The 17,565-nt window shown below is 39.2% G+C and overlaps 1 protein-coding gene across 1 annotated transcript; it reads right to left on the bottom strand.

Annotated features, from left to right (window-relative positions):
• Positions 1–3,762: 3,762 nt before the first annotated feature.
• Positions 3,763–17,408, bottom strand: COPS5 (COP9 signalosome subunit 5). The gene is made up of 8 exons (XM_017812543.1): positions 17,165–17,408; positions 16,833–17,067; positions 13,556–13,684; positions 12,279–12,344; positions 10,709–10,794; positions 7,911–8,022; positions 7,009–7,157; positions 3,763–4,159 (listed from the first exon to the last, which is right to left on the bottom strand). Exons 1-8 carry the CDS (start codon positions 17,320–17,322, stop codon positions 4,075–4,077), a joined length of 1,020 nt encoding a protein of 339 aa, XP_017668032.1. The 5' UTR covers positions 17,323–17,408; the 3' UTR covers positions 3,763–4,074.
• Between the last annotated feature and the right edge of the window lie 157 nt (positions 17,409–17,565).

The following is a 17,565-nucleotide window of genomic DNA, read 5'->3' on the forward strand; positions in this document are numbered from 1 at the left end:
CATTTCCTCTTATCCTTTCTCTTGTTACATGGGAGAAGAGACCAAGCCCCACCTCACTACAACCTCCTTTCAGGCAGTTGTAGAGAGCGATAAGTTCCCCCCTGAGCCTCATTTTCTCCAGGTTAAACAACCCAGTTCCCTGAGTTGCTCATTATATTCCTGTTCCAGACCCTTCAACAGCTCTGTTGCCCTTCTCTGAACACGCTCCGGCACCTCAGTGTCTTGTAGTGAGGGGCCCAAAACTGGACACAGGATTTGAGGAGCAGCCTCAGCAATGCTGAGTACAGGGGGACGATCACTGCCCTGGTCCTGCTGGCCTCGCTATCTCTGATACAAGCCAGGATGCCATTGGCCTTCTTGGCCACCTGGGCACACTGCTGGCTCATGTTCAGCCAGCTGTCAAACAGCTGTCAACCAGGTCCTTTTCTGCTGGGCATCTTTCCAGCCACTCTGGCCCAGGCCTGTAGCGCTGCCTGGGGTTATCGTGACCCAAGTGCAGGACCCAGCACTTCACTTTGTGGAATGTCATACCATTAGCCTTGGCCCATGGATCCAGCCTGTCTAGATCCTTCTGTAGAGCCTTCCTGCCTTCCAGCCAATCATGCTCCCAGCTGACTTGGTGTCATCTGCAAACTGACTGAGGGTATGCTTGATCCCCTCATCTGAGTCGTCAATGAAGATATTAACCAGGACTGGCCCAAATACTGAGCCCTGGGAACAACACTCATGCCCAGCTACCAGCTGGATGTAACTCCATTCACCACCACTCTGGGCCTGGCCATCCAGCCAGTTTTTTACCCAGTGAAGACTGCACCTCTCCAAGCCATGAGCAGCCAGTTTCTCCAGGGGAAATGTTGTGGGAAACGGTATCAAAGGCTTTACTGAAGACCAGGTAGACAACACCTACAGCCTTTCCCTCATCCACTAAGTTGGTCACCTTGTCACAGAAGGAGATCAGGTTGGTCAAGCAGGACCTGCCTTTCCTAAATCCCTACTGGCTGGGCCTGATTCCCTGGTTGTCCTGTACATGCTGTGTGGTGGCATTCAAAATGATCTGCTTCATAACCTTCCCCAGCACCAAGGTGAGGCTGACAGCCCTTTAGTTCCCTGGATCCTCCTTCTAGCCCTTCTTGTAAATGGGCATCGCATTGGCTAACCTCCAGTCAGCTGGGACCCTATCATCACCCTTATTCAGCTCTAGACAACCAAAACACTCCCTAACATACAGGGCTACCCTACAGCCTCTCCTTCCTTGCCTATCCCTTCTGAAGAGTTTATTGCCATCCACTGCAGCACTCCAGTTGTGTGAGTCATCCTACCATGTCTCTGTGATGGCTACTGTATCACCGTTTTCCTGCTGCGCAGTAACTTCCAGCTCCCCCTGTTTGTTGCTCATGCTGTGTGCATTGGTGTACATGTACTACAGTTGGGCTATTGATCCTGCTGCCTTTATTTTTAGGGAGAAGCTCTTACTCCCATGTGACCACTCTCAGGCACTTCTATGGTTTCTAACACATCAACAACCCCTGTGTCTTTGCTGCCATGTGGATCTCCATCCACCACTTCCACTGAGATGGCAGACTTGAAGGACCTCATTAGCACACTCTCCTTCAAACAGCAGTGTGGTGACCTGAGGCTTATCTCTATCGACCCTGGGTTTATCCCCTTCCCCCTTTAAATCTAGTTTAAAGCTCTTTCAATGAGATGTGGTAATTCCTGAGCACAGATCCTTTTCCCCCTTTGAGACAGGTGTACCTCATCTCTTGCCAGAAATGCAACAATTCAATCTTCAGGCAAGAAATTTATGGAAGCTGTCATTCTATTTCTTACCAAACATTTGAAGGGAACTTCAAAGGAGAAGATCTGATAGAATAATGAAGCACCTTTGTCCCAGTAATCACAGAATAAATATGAATGGCTCTTCTCCAAGCCAGTAAGGAAATCTGGTACTCTATCAGGAATTACAGCTTAATCCTTGGTATTTGACTGTCACAAATATGCATATATTTCTTAGGATTTTGTTGATATCAGTATGTATAAATTGTTTAAAAATGCAATTTGCACACATGAGAAATGCAAGCATACAGGAACACTTAAAAAAAGAAAAACAGAAGAACAGGATAAGGAAGAAGTTCAAGCATAATTCAGCATTTTAGCATTCTGTAATTTTAATATATTGGCAAATACTGTTAGATGAAAAAATTGTGTTCATTAAATTTTTTATTCATTAAAATGTGAAAGGCACTCATTTTGGAATGCATGTTTGTCTCAAAAATCTAATTAAAGAGAACTTATTTGTATGTGCTTTAGTATGTACTGTATTACTTCAGCTGTCAATTATCTGATATGTGGTACTCATTTACATAAACTAATTTTTAAATAAAAAGTGGGTGCAAATATGGAAGAAAAAATTGATGTGTTTGTTGATACACAGCATGTATTGTTCTCAAGGATCCTCTTATTCCTAACATTTTTGAAATCTCAAAACTGTTTGGTAGAATTAAGGCGTACTCTCTATCTGTTGATGATTCTCCAGCGTTCAGGATACTCCTGTGCACGTGTATGTGTGCAGATATGGATGACTCCTCTATGGTAATCATCTTTGATGCACGGAATTTTGATCTCAGAATCTGGAATAACGCTAGCATTAAAAATGGTTGATCAAAGACAAGCACACTGTTATTTTCATTCCAAGAAAATTAATAGCTTTGAATATTCAAATACCACAGCTTTCTTTTCCTGCCTCCCCACCACTGTCATGCTGAAAGAAGAATGAAACTGTTCTCCTATCAAACTGCACATCTGACAATTATCTCAGCTTTACTAGCTCCGATTAAACATATTTTTCCTATACAGTCGGATGCTGCCTTAAAACTTCTGATGAATTTCTGCTTCAGGGTATCTGCATTTCCCTGCTGAATTACAAATTTTCATTGTATAACTTGCACCTTAGCTTCAAACACACTGGAATCCATTTGGACGAAAAGCCTCAAAATGAGTAACAGCTATTAAAATTTCCAGACCAAAACAAAACCAAAACCCACATCAAGGCAGAGTTAAGGCTGAAAAGAAATATCAGTTACTTAAGGTATAAAGCATAATGGCATATTGTATAAAGCATAAACTACCCCAAAAGTAAACATTCCAACCCCCCCTTCCCCCAGGAAACTCAGGATTAAGGAGAAAAACTTAAAAGAAATCCAAACATTATTGAATATTGGATATTATTGAAATTCAGTATGAAAGCCTCCAAAACAAACTAAGATCAGCCCTGCAGCAGCACCATGTTGTAAGCCAGCAATTATGATTAATGCATTTAGTACTTGTGGCCTGAAATTAGCCTAATACATATTTCAGAGATATTAATTTTTCATCTTGTTGTGAGTTTCACTGCAGAACTGGTCAACACTTGACTACTTAAAAATATAAAATGTCCATCATGAGTGCAATGCTGTAAGCAAAATACTGTTGTACTACGCATAAGTGTTTCATTACTGTGAGAAGAAATAATTTCTGGCTGGACCAGTAAACCCAAATCAGGAAAGGCTCCATTAGATTTAATAACTTGTTAAAAGATAAACAAATGGGATTTCAATTCTTAAAATTAAACACAGGTATTAAAATCTGAGAAACAAACTTCTTATACTGCATAGCTTACCTATCTAATCTAACTGAGTAGACAGTACTTTTCTACAGAACAATAAGAAAAAGAGTAAGAGAAGATAAATGCTTGCCAAAAATATCAAGGCCCAAAATACTCACTCAGTTTCAAAATTCTTTTATTGCAGTTGGATGAGATAAATATCTAAGACCAAAATCCAGTAAGTCACATTTATTTTTCTCTTGGAACAATTCTGCAAACTGGTTGTGTTTTATGATAAAGAACAAAAAGTTGCACTACATTTCAGAACATTTTGTTCTTTAAAACTGGTCAGACAGGTGGAAAATATTAAAGTACTACAAATTAAATGAATACTTTTCCACTCCAGCTTCATTTCCCAAATTGAACAAGTCCAAGCAAAAGAAACTATGGTATTTTCTGCTTTGGAGATGCATATCAGCTGGTGATGCGCTTCAAGCTATATTAATTTGATTAAAAAGTTTATCCTTAATAACCTGAGACATCAATCCATGTATAGCTTCTATGGTGGTCTTGCAGCTGAAAAACAAGCATAAATTCAATGTTGGACAAAACCTGAACAGAACTGTCATTTTCTTTGAAGATATTCAGCTGTTTTGGAAGTTCAGGGTGCCCATAACCCCATGAATCTTAACAACTGTCCAGCAAGAAGTCACACACAGCAATTTAGCCATTGTTGCCAATACCTTTTTGTTACTTAAAAAGCAAACTGACTATACACACACATGGACCAGTTCCAGAAAACTTCTTTGGCAATTTAGGACATCTTAACAATAGCAAGTGGGCTCTACGGTCCTCTAAACCAAAAAATAAAACAAAAAAAATCTTTGGAGGAATGGAGCTACCAGCTGTTGTTATCAATACCTGAAGGCTCTCCCTGTTCTCTACCTCATCTCCTTTCCCCAACTCCAGGACAGCAGTGCACGGTAATCAAGGCTCCTCTGAGAAACTTTGAAGGAAACATTAAAGGAATACTTTATAGAACCAATTAGTTATTGGTCAAAATATGTAACGTGCAAAACGCCCAAAGAGCTGAGAGGATTCCTACTGATCCAAGTTTTCCCCACTGTTTGGCTTAGGGGGATGTAGTATCAAGCTAACAAATAAAAACAAATGCAAAAGGTGAATCAGCCCTGAAGGCATGGAGAACAGGGACAAATTACTATTAGCTAGATAAAGGAATCTTATGGAAAAGAAGCTGACTTGGAGCACAATTTGGCTAATCCATATGTACCCTTAGAAAATGGTTCTTAGAGATGTGTAAGTACAGTAACAGATGATCTCATACATCCCAGTGTAAGCACCTTTATCCTAATGCCTTACAGCACTGTTTTTCCTAAAACAGGTACATCCAATAATCCTTTAGTAAACTTTGCAACCTTATTTTCTTCAAAGTAATTTAGGTGCCACTGAATCAACTGTCCTGTGTCTATAGAAGCCTTTAATTATCTTTACTCTTCTCTTAGGAAAGATTACTAATTGAAGAAAAACATGCATCTGTGAAAGTGTTACAATTTGTTTTGGGAACTATGGTAGCTTTTGTTACACAGGAAAGCAGAATTCGTGACAACAACAATCCCTTCCAGTCTTACAATTTATAAACTAACTACTGATGAAGTCTAAACAAAAACAGAAAAGTATTTGCAAGAAATAAGATAGTAGGATGATCAGAGGAGTTATTTCTTAGAATAACTGTAAGCAGGTGAGAGCAATGGGAAAATAAAATGTGGTCAGTATTATGGGACACCAAACAGGGACCAAAATTGATTAAAATTTGTCAGGAACTCCATCCTTCTCATGTCTTTTAAGCATTGCTATTCTGTTTCACTACAGGAACTGGGAGGTGTCACTTAACCTGGCTGTTATGAGCTAGCAACAGCCTTCACTTCATTGCAAATGTATTCTGCAACTGAAATAATCTAAATGAGTATTAACTTCTATAAAGTCACTCCCCTTCAAGTAGATTATGTTTGTTAGAAAGCTTGTAAAAGCTGTTAACTTTCCATAACAAGGAAACAAATGCACAGACAACACAAGCACAATACCACCTCTGGTTCTGTTTAGCAGTGACCATACTACGTTTGCAGATATTCCCCCATTGCTTACTGGGGAACAAAGGCTTGTCCAACACAGGCTGACTCCACTCTTTATTAAGGCAACGCCTGTGTCCACCTGAGTCAGGGTGAATAAGATGTAAATAAAGTAATTTCTGTTCACACAAGATCTCCTTTTTTTCTCTTTGGTTTTTTTTTTACCTACCTAATAAGTCACCACTCATCTGGTATCTCAAAAATTAGTCCCTCAGTAAAGCTGGTACTACTGCACACATTGCTAGCGTGGAGATGTGGAGGGGGAAAGAATATCAGAATACTGTTTTATGTATCAGGATAAAATGATGAGGAAGAGGGCCAGAAAGCCTCAAAATCTGAAAAGTAGAACATCCCAGCTTTTGTTCCATTTTTGCAGTCTGTATCAAGGTATTCTAGAGAATTGTTCCTTACTAAATGGAATTATTCTCTCTCACTCACAACACTCCTAAGATGCCTGCAGGCGAGTTCTGCCTTCTCCACAGATGGATATGAAATTGCACTTGCATGTACAGTGCAGTATTCCTTGGTTTTTAAGGTCTGAAATTTGCCAAATACAATGTTCTTGAACAACCCAACTGTATGACTTGTTGGATACTATTACCTTTTATTGAAGATTTTACTTGGAAAAATGGTGACTATAATTCTGTACACCCAATGAGAATAACTTCTTTAACTGATAAGAGCAAGTATTTGCTATCAGGCAAGACAGCTAAATATAAACACCATAATATCTGTAATCTACTTCCTAAAAGCAAAACAACAAAAACCCCTTCTTCATTTGTGGAAAAAGGAAATATTAATTAAGAAACATGAAAAAAGGCAGTTCTTAATTTTTAAAAGTCATACACAAGTGTAAACTAAACTTACTGGACTGTTAGCATTAGTTCTTAAAATCATGTTCTATACAATAATTTTATTTACTGTTAGTTTAAACCTGATTAATCACAAAAATGTGCTGTTTTCTAGCAATGTTAAAATTTTGCATTTGACAGAAAACATCTTTCTTTTGTTTGCCATATTCTGATGGAATTTTACTGGGATTTTTTTGTTTAATAAACTAGACTTGAATTTATTCCAGAAAAAAGATTGAAAAGTCTTAAACTTTCAAAAATAACTAATGACATTTGGAGTCTCTCATTTATATCTACAATTTAATAATTCTTATCTCTAATCTTGTCAGGTTACAATTTAATTGGCATGTTACAATTTCAGGCATGATAAAAGTTTAAAACAAAATAACACTTTTCACAGAGAAGACAAATCTATGCATTATCTTACCTGTCTCTTGTTGCTTTTGCAAGTTTGTCTTCTGATTTCTTGTCATGAGTCTCTAAACCCAGCATGAAACTGCCCCTTCCAAGCTGAGCTTCTGACTGTTCTAATTTTTCAGACAAATCAAAGACTTGGCCAGTGGTGTAGTCGGCATTCTTGGGAAAAAGAAGGCAATAAACATATTGATTTCTAAGCTATACATTCAAGCCTTTATACACTAAATAAACAAAATCTGAAAAGAGCTTTTAAGACTGTAGTACTGCACATTTTAACCTATATCTGCAACTGAAGTGATGCAGAACATGAGCGGCATGAGTGGTGGTTGAGAGAACAGAAGCTAAACCTCAGACAAATTCTCAGTCCCCAAAGCCTGAAATGGGCACTCTTTATTACTGTCAACCTGTGCCCTAGGTCATGAAAGAGTAAGTAAAACTCAATCGGTTCTGTCCAAGAGAAAAGGTATAAAACAGTGTTCTACAGAAGGAAGGTTTTGATGCTGTTACACTGAAGGTCTACCTACAGTATTTCGGTTGCAACGTTGTTTCAACAGTCTCATTGACTGTGTTTTTAAAAAGTGTTTACTTATTAAACACCATTATTTTAAGGTATACTATTAATTTCAGTGCTATGTAGAGTTACAAGGTTAAAAGCTGTTTAAGATAAACTTTAAGTGTAAAGAGAGAACTCAGTAAAATTAAATGTAAGTTATTCCCACCTTCTACAGAGCAGATACAAGGAACGTTTCAGTACTTATGATTAGGAAAAACTCACTTTCTTGTATAATCTGATAGATTCTTAATGTGGGATCTATATCTATCAGTGTTCTGTTAAGCATTTTAAAGCAGAGGGTCTAGTTTTTAGCACTCTTGAGTGAATAAATGCACACAACAACATACTGTGGTACTTACAGTAAGTAAACTAGAAGAACTGAGAGTGTTCACCCAGTACTTGTTCCACAAAAGTTCAAGCAATTTACGATCCAAAGATGATTTAAAGTATGAGACTTCTAAAGCATAATACCTTCAAAAACAAACATGCAAACAAAAAAAGCTTCTAGCTAAATATGTCCTTTGACTGTCACACACAAAATACATGCAACTCAAAAAATCCTTATCAATAGCAAGTATCTTCAAAAACTCAAAGCACTGAAAAATTAAAAAGATTACCCCCAGTTCCAATTCTAACTCTTAAGATTTTCCATAAGTAACTCATATATAACTTTAATACAGGAATACATAATCCCCACATATACTGCTGTGTTCTATTTAATGAAATTGCAAGGGTTTTTTAATTATTCTCTTAACAACTGCAATGTAGTGATGCCCTGTTACATGCCTGGAATACTTCAATACTGTAATAACTTATAGTTGATTGCAGTTTTGCATATGCCACCTCTAACTCCTTTAGGAAGAGTTGGTAGCAGTAAATGTTACAAATAGGCAAACAATCTTATGTTCTACCACACCTATTTTGAAAGCCAGGCTTTAGTGGTGCTACAAAATTCACAAGAGACAATAAAGCAGATAGAAAGCTGAGCTATGTAAAGTCATCAGTGTAGGTGAAGTACAGCAACATTTAAGAGCTATATTAAACTTTATTTTGATCAGGAAATTCTTGCACAGGTTATCAATAATCCTGTTATCTCTTGGTCTCTCTGTAAAGTTATTTTGCTCAGCATTTCTGTAAGAAGTCCCATCAGAGATAACAATGCTATAACATCTAGCAACTGACCACACTTTAATATTTCTGGAATTTAACAAATACCATTATTGCACATATGTGACAAAAAATGAGATACTAAGCCAGTTCTTCCAAGAGATGTGTGGCAGATTCACAATTAGAAATCTAAGTTATTTGACGAACAATGTACTTACTAAAAATATAAAATGGAAACAATTTAGAATTGGGCTTTGAACATCAACTAAAGGAGAAAAGTTGGATTAAGATTATCCAGACTGCTATTGCTACCATGAAGTGATTAGTAGTCATTGGCATTTCAAACAGACAGGATCATTAAGAGTCTTAAGAGAATTGGCTGAGGGAGCTGGGGTTGGTTAGCCTGGAGAAAAGAATGCTCTGGGAGACCTACAACTACCTGAAAGGAGGTTGTAGACAGGTGGAGGTTGGTCTCTTCTTCCAAGTTACGAGTTCAGGGTGAGAGGAAATGGCTTCAAGTTGCACCAGGGAGATTTGGATTGAACATTAAAGAGATAAACCCATGAAAGGGTTGTCAACTCTTGGAACAGGCTGCCCAGGGAAGTGGCTGAGTCACTGGAGGTATTTAAAAGATGTGTAGATGTGTCTCTTTAGGGACATGGTTTAGTGGTGAATTTGGCAGTGCTGGATTAACAGCAGGATTCAATTGCCTTAAAGGTCTTTTCCAACACAAATCCACTATGGTTCTATGACCATCATTCAAGTTCTCTAAACTTTTAATTCTTAGTCAGACTACTCATACTACTGAGAGGACACCACCACTCTAGTCTTTTGTATTATCAGTAATTTAGTAATGTGACAAGTTTCTAGTTTTAATTCCCTCTCCTGCCTAACTGCTGTTTCATTCTAGAAAAGACTGGAAAATACTTTCTTGGTTTGGATGGAAAGCAATGACTCGTACAAGAAGCCAGCTTCCTGAGATGGATATTATAATGATAATTACTAAGTGCTGCCAACTTTAAAAAACCCTACCAAATGTACTCTTACAGTTTTACAAAGATTTCTGTGTAGCTCCTGTTCTGGACCTTTCCTCAAATTGGATAGGAAGGCCAATTCCAATTGTTTTAATTTCTTCATCACTTCAGAGTCAAACTTTGCATTCAACTATAAAAACATTGAAGATCAGATACCCATGCACCAAAAACATGAAAAAACCCCACTATGCAACAGCCTACAGGGCTGTGTCAATGAGGTCTGCAAGTTCTCTGTACACAGATGCTGAAGGCAGAATTGAAACCAAGCCGTTGTTGAAGGAATTGTTCCCATCCTTCCTTAGTTACTTTGCAAACGCTGTGTCTCCAATATCTGTCTCTACTTTGCCCCTCACCTTAGCTTAACCAGCAAGGACGTGTGTGCTCCCATAAGTTAGGCCAGATCAGGGGACTGACCTGGCAAAACAAATGCCCTGACAAATAAAGAAATGGTATGTATGCATGTATGTATGTATGTATGTATGTATGTCTGGGGACACAACAGCTAAAAAAAAGAATGGTTAAAACTAAACTACCTTTTTAAGTTATGGAAAGTAAACTAGCAGGATAGAAAAAGCAGTAATTCTTCCTGTTACTGATCTTGTCCTTGAGGCTGCACCACTTTCCAATCCTACCAGAGACAGAAACAATCTTAACACAACCAGTGACGCAGGATAACGAGCTGCACTCGACATGCTCACAAGAGCAAGATGGATTACAGGCTCCCCAGCCCTCTTGATCACTCTACATCTGAGCCTTTCTTCCCTGCCCTAACAAGGCACCACTACTAAAAGGTGTCCAGAAATCAACTGCTAAAGCTTTTAACCAGTTCATCTTTCCAACAGTTCTCTCTTGAACCATCTCCTGCTAAATGCCAGTAACACTTTTTCACAAAACCAACAGTGCTAAAGTAACACTGAACTTCAAAATTTGAAATGCTCTAAGGAATTTACTTTTCCATACTGCATCACTAACCTAAACACAAAAATGCTGAAGATATAAGTTTTTCTGTTACTTACTGTTTACAATGTACACCAAAGTCTTCTATTTTATTAAGTGGAATAGTCTGGTATTCGGAGGGACCTTCATCTGGAGGTTTATAGCCCTAAAAATTCAACAAAGGGCAAAGATGACACAGTAATTCTGAGACTTTTTTTAATGCCTCAACTCTTGGAAGCACTTCGCAAAAAAAAAAATCTAGTTTATGCAATTCTAGTTTATTTTTCCTAGGGAAAATGACATTTTGCCTAGTAATCTGAAATTCAGAATTTTCTTGGATCTCGGGTTAACATTTGGCTTTAGTAGCAGTCATTAATTTGCATGTCTATCAAAAGCAAACCAGTGGTCAACAGTTGAGTTTTTTCAAAGGAGTAATACAGCAGGTTATAATTAGACCAAAGAATGGGCAAACTTTTTCTAAGATAATATTTCTCTACCTATTCTTTGAAGTAATTTCAATCTTCTTTGAGGAAAGACTGGAGATGTGAGAAAAGGGAAGAAAAATCCATGCCTTGGATATGCCTTAAAGATACCCAAAACTTCAGTTACTTATTTAGTCAAGAGGATTCCACTCATAGCTACTGACTAAGCAAAAACCCCCTGCAGTCCACTGTGAGGACTCCCTAAAAATAGGCTTCTAATGTGACTTTCTAGATATGATTTGGTTTTCAGGCACAAGATTCTTCTCCCTGCTCAAAATTCTGAAAGTATTTATGAAGTGGTTTTGCTCACAGAATTCAATATGCTGAATCACAAACTGTTCTAAGAAAATCTCTCATGGTTTTGTCAACAGAAAAATAATGCTTGGATGCAACTGGGGACCTTTCACAAACATTTTTGTTAATTACAAGATTTAATTTTTATTAAAAAATTAATTTTGTTAATTGTTTTACTGGATGGCTGCCTGAAGTTCTTGATAAGTCAATAGTAACCGAGTATTTAAAAGATATACCTGAACTTTCTTAGATTGAAATTAAATAACACAGTTATATCTCTGCCAGGATTATACACAGGAAACTGCATTTGGAGATCTAGATCTCCAATACTGATGTGATTTTCTAGTTTTAAGCCTAACCCTTCCATATTGTTTAATTGACTTTTTTGTACATTATTTTGTGAAGATTCATAATATTTATTTGAAAGCTAAGTAGATAGTTTTGAACCTTCTTTTTCTCAAATGAAAAGCACATTACAACATTTTAAACATGCTATTAACATTTGGTTTTAAGTCTAAAAAAATAAACAGAGAAGAATTAACGTAAATCTATTTTGATGAGTGGTACCTACAACTATATCCATTAAAAAACGACTTTATGGAGCTATATAATATTAGGAGCTCCACAATCTAGATAGTATATTTGATTTAACACTGCCAAAACTCTATGAAAACCAAACCAGAAATCAACTTTTGTAAACATAATCAATATCCAAAGGCATGCAGTAACCAATATATCAGCATGTCCTCCTTTTGGAATGAACAATGACATACAGTACAGCACAGCAGATCAAACTGCTGTAATCTCTAGAACCAATCTGTACTTATTTAAAGACAGTTCAGTGATCACACACCAGATGATTTTAACTATTTACCTTAGGATATGTCCTAAATGCTCCAAGATTTACTTTTCCTGCAGATATTGTTCTTGTTGGGTCAATCTGTAGAAATACAGGTAATACTCATAATGTGTATTTTATAAATTATTACAGGCATAAACTAAGCTTATTAATTACAATGACTAAACTAATTAATTGTATTTCAGAAGTGTAATTCATGCAAATTGTATTAGTTTTGTCATAAATGGTATTTTTCTGTTGGGATGAGACTCTAAACAGATGGGAATATCAATAGCCTGCTGTGGGCCATTTTTTCAAACTAATTTTCCCTGTTTAAAAAGTACTCAAAAGAAATTGCACTTTAGAACAGTCAATAAAAATCTGCATTTTAATCTTATAACCACTAGAGGTAAGAAAAAGTATTATATTTTTTGCTGCACTTTGGTGGAAAATGCAGGAAACTAATGGAAAAATCTCCTTGCTAACATATGTACTAATGCCCTGTTTAATTTCAAAACTAATTAAAAAGAGAAGAGGAAAAAAAGAAAAAAGCAGTCCCTTGAAAAGTGTTCTGAATCTGTGAAATTATGTTATACAGGAAAACTCACACGGTGAAAATACTTCCTAAGGGTAATTTATCTTTTTCTTATGTAATTCCTCCATCAGTTATATTCCTTCTTTATGACTAATTTCAGTATTTTTTCCTTTATTTCCTTCAGTAGCAATGGTTATACAAATAGTATCTAAAATAAGGTTTACTTTTCATTTCAAATGTATCTGAAGCCTAGAAGAACATGAAGGTCTCAGGGATTTTTTTCAGGTTGCTTCTTCAAAGATACATTTCCTAGTGTCTTCCACCTTGTACTATGCCACTGACTTAATTTAAAAGGCACTTGAGATACAAAATAACAGAACTTCGTGAATGTGCTTCGCTGTATTTCAGCAGCAGAAGGAAGAGAACAAAAGAAACAGATTTTTTTTGTTCTATCACAGGAAATCAAATATGGATTGCTCAACACATTTTTTTTCAAAAGTACCAAGCAGAACTTTAAGTTAAGAGTAACGTATGGATTTGTACAAAGCCACCATAGCTGGAACAATGCCGTGAAAATGGTCTTGGCAAACAATGCTACTGGTTTGGCCAGAATGTGGCCAGCAAAGCAAAAGGTGGGGCACCAATTTAAAATGTGGATCTAACACCTCCATCACGCAAAATACACACTGCTAGAACGTTAACAGACAGAAATCTAAAAATTATTCCCCCTTCAACATGATTTGCTACGCCGTTTAATCACTCATCAGCCACTACTTACAACCACTGCTACGAAGGGTTCTTGAAATTGCTGATTAAGCATCTGCGTGCTGACGTCGATCCCCGAGAGCCAGCAGCCGTAGCCAGGGTGACTGTGATACCAGCCGATGGCATTTTCCAGGCGTCCGACCTAGGAACAAGGAAGGGAAAAGGCCGAGTTCATCTCCGTTCCCAAAGTACCGGCTGCCCTCCAGCGGCCCTTCCAGCACACTGCAACGCCGCGGGAGGATAAACAGGAATTTATGATGTTGCTCAACCATTCCCTAGAAACCGCGCAATGTGTAGTATTGGCATTCTCTGCTACAGCTGCTGCCACAGAACAAGGGCCTTCAAGGAGTCAGGAGCTGAACTTCAGTGTCAGCTAAAGTACAGAAGAGGTTCCACACAGTGAGGTGCTGAGCTGGGACTCCTCAGCAGGCATGAGGGATTTTTTAGGGTGGTTATGACACAGGTATATATAATCTCATATAATGCATGAAACATCAGCAGTGAATGAATTGTTTAGTACAGTAACACATCTCAGAGGCATATGCTATTAGATTAGTGGTAGGTTTAAAAATTAACTTGAAAGGCATGTTTTCAAACACCAGAAATGACAGAAATTATTGCCCAGAGCCAGCTCTAAAATCCAAAAGGTGAATTTTTGACACATTTTTATCAGATAAAAACTCAAAACAAATAATACCCCTGGCAACCTCTAAAAATACTGGAAGAAAAGGAACAAAGCCAAAAAAAGACAGGAGAATAAACACCCATTTAACCTAATTTTTGTAATCCTCTCTGAAGAATTGCTTACTGGCTGTTCCACACTGAGTAGGATAATTTCGGTCCAACCTTACATGCCAGTTCTTTACTGAGAATTAAGATGTGTTTGGACACAGTGCTTGTTTGGTTTTGCCCAATACTGAGTATGTCAGGAAGGTTCAATCTGAAAAGTTTAGAGATGAAACACACAAACTTGCTTACTGAATGGAACATTTATTTTATTTTTTACTGGTGAATAATGTTTGTATTTCCTTTGCAACTCCCATAAGAGAGGCCAACAAAGCCCTTTAGAATGTGTGTTATTTTTCAAAGCCAAATAACACATTTTAACTGTATTTATACCAGATCCTGCCCATGGAGAAGCAAACAACTGAAACGCTGGCCTCTATAAGGCACTTACGTAGAGGAATATATCAAATAGCAACTTAATATTAAAAAGAGTTATTCCAGGAACAAGTGCTTGCCAAAGTCAAATATGGAACATGCATGCAAACCCTGCCAAAGCACCAGGAAAGCTGAGTTATTATATTTGCACACGAGTTCAATTTCAAAATTGTGAAACTATAGACAAAACTGTATAATGTTGTTAATGTTGACAACAGGAAAAAACATTTCCTATGATATAAGAACTCCTACAGACACCCAGACTGTTTTAAACACAAGCTGAACTCACTGTATATAAACCCCTGATTTTATGCTATATACTGTTTTGAAACTCAGTATTTTTACCTAAGAACAGGATAGTATGAATATATCTCTATCTAAAGATAGTATGAATATATCTTCAGGCAAAGACATCTCTCCCAGTTACCTACTTTCTGCAACAACAGTATTAGCACCATGATATTAACAGTTTCCAGATAAAACAAACCAGATAAAATACATTATTTCTAAATTTTCTCATTAACAGGGTTGAATTATTTAAAAAGGTCTCAGAACATTACTACTTCTGGATAGGAAGTATATTGAGTTACTCAGAAATGATATTGAGGTGCTGGAGCAGGTCCAGAGAAGAGCAACGAGGCTGGTGAAGGGACTCGAGCACAAGTCCTATGAGGAGAGGCTGAGGGAGCTGGGGCTGTTCAGCCTGGAGAAGAGGAGGCTCGGGGGAGACCTCATCACTCTCTACAACTACCTGAAAAGAGGTCGTAGCCAGGTGGGGGTTGGTCTCTTCTCCCAGGCAACTATCAGTAGGACACGAGGGCATCGTCTTAAGCTCTGTCAGGGGAGGTTTAGGTCAGATATTAGGAAGAAATTCTTTACAGAGAGGGTAATGAGGCATTGGAATGGGCTGCCCAGGGAAGTGGTGGATTTTCCATCCTTGGACATTTTTAAGATGAGACTGGATGTGGCACTTAGTGCCATGGTCTAGTAACCATGGTGGTAGTGGATCAAGAGTTGGACTTGATGATTTCAGAGATCCCTTCCAACCCAGCTGATTCTATGATTCTATGATTACGTTTATTCTTTGTTGATGTTATGATTCAGCCTAATGCACATCTATTTCAATATCTCTACCAGTATGCAAGGCTGTGAAGATAAGTAAAACACTCCAAAATAACCCATATACTCCTCTGTTATACCCACATATAAGTAAGGGGCTACTAATTTTAGCTGGTCTAAAAATCAAAGTGTCAAATGGGTCTCAAAACTATTTGAGCTTGGAGAATTAAAGTTATTTCAACTCTTATTTGTAGTATAGGATTGCCCTGTACGGGAAGAAGCACATCAGCAGGTGTTCTGATGCACTGTGCTGGTTTCTACATCAGCCAAAGAGCACAGTCGTATTTCTGATATCCTTCTGCACATGAGAACTTTACTGCATAGTCAGGTTTAATGAGACATGGATCTCTGAATACAGAGTGATGAGGATGGGAAACCGACGTTTGAGTCTGTTCAGCTAAATTTCCAAATGAATAATTAAGTTGCACTGAAACTTTCTTATTCCTTCATTGGCAATTTCTTCACGAACGTGTTTTCTTTATTTTATGGAAAAGAGCAGCATGGTTATGCAGTAGGACTTCAGGAGAAGGTAAGAATAAATGCCATATTTGTGATCTACAAATATAAGTATGTCTGATGCATACATATTTTATATTTTATATCTAATTTTGCATATTGTATCAGTTATTTTAGGAACACGATCCCTCCTTGTACCATCCACAAGCCACCAGTTTCAGCCACAAAAACACTTCCTCAGCAATGAAAATAATTTACGAAGGAAAGAATACTGTACTCATTATAGAATCATTAAACTTGGAAAAGACCTCCAAGGCCATCGAGTCCAACTTTTGATGACCTACTGCAAGATATGGAAATACGTATTTGCAAGTGTTTACAGGGCCCTGCGTTCCCTGCTGCTGACACAGTTACCACTCTCATGTTTGAGGAGAAACAGGACAATCGGGCAGGCACTGGTACCAGGGGGAAGCCTGCGAGCCCCCGAATGTGTTCCTGTAGCTCACAAAGATCTCCGTGGAGGGGCAGAAACACCCGCTGCCCCCCCTCCTCACCTGCTTGGCGTTCTCGATGTACGCAGCCATGTACTCGTAGGCGGCGGCCTGCGCGTTGACGCGGGTCTCGGTGCCCTCCACGGGCAGGGCGAAGCTGTCCATGATGATCATGGTCTCCCCGTCCACCTTGCCCAGCATGAGCCCCATCACCTCCAGGTTGCCGCCGGACCTGGCGTGCATCACCATCTTCAGCAGCGCCAGCGCCGAGATCTTGCAGTACTTGAAGTAATGGTGGCTGTAGCGACACAGAGGCCGCGGGGGGAAGGCAGAGCCGTCAGACCAGGATCCTCGCAGCCCGTCCCGCCCGCCCCGCCGGCCCCGCTCCCACTCACTCCTTGGTCCAGGGCTTGGCCGCCAGGATCTCCTGCTGCTGCTTGCGGTCATACTTGTAGATCTCGTCGATGCTCTGCGCCTCCTGCATGTTGTTCGCCAGCTCCCACGTCTTCTGCGCCATCCCGCTCCCGGAGGCGCTGCTCCCCGCCCCCGCCATCGCTCCCGTTCTCGACCCCAAGCCCGCTCCCAGCCCAGGCCCCGCTCCCGGCCCCGGCTCCGCACCGTCGCTCCGGGCCGCCGGCGGAACCACCCGCGGGGCGGGGGTGCGGGGGGTGCGTTACAGGGTGGTACGGTCCGCGCAGGCCCGGGGCGGGCGGTGCTGCGTCCCCAGCGGCCGCGCGCGGCTCTGCAGCCGGGTCGGAGCCGCGGGGCCGCGCGGCGCGCCCCCGATCGCACCGGG

Source organism: Lepidothrix coronata, unplaced genomic scaffold (assembly GCF_001604755.1).
Source record: "Lepidothrix coronata isolate B3197 unplaced genomic scaffold, Lepidothrix_coronata-1.0 Scaffold36, whole genome shotgun sequence".
Lineage (NCBI taxonomy): Eukaryota > Metazoa > Chordata > Aves > Passeriformes > Pipridae > Lepidothrix > Lepidothrix coronata.

Excerpts from the sequence above, each read along its gene's own strand:
- COPS5 (XM_017812543.1), bottom strand. The coding sequence starts at position 17,322 with ATGGCGGGGGCGGGGAGCAGCGCCTCCGGGAGCGGGATGGCGCAGAAG. Across the intron at positions 13,685-16,832 it reads ACATCGAGAACGCCAAGCAG|GTCGGACGCCTGGAAAATGC; the intron begins GTGAGGAGGGGG and ends CCTTGTTCCTAG. Across the intron at positions 10,795-12,278 it reads CATTTAGGACATATCCTAAG|GGCTATAAACCTCCAGATGA; the intron begins GTAAATAGTTAA and ends TTGAATTTTTAG.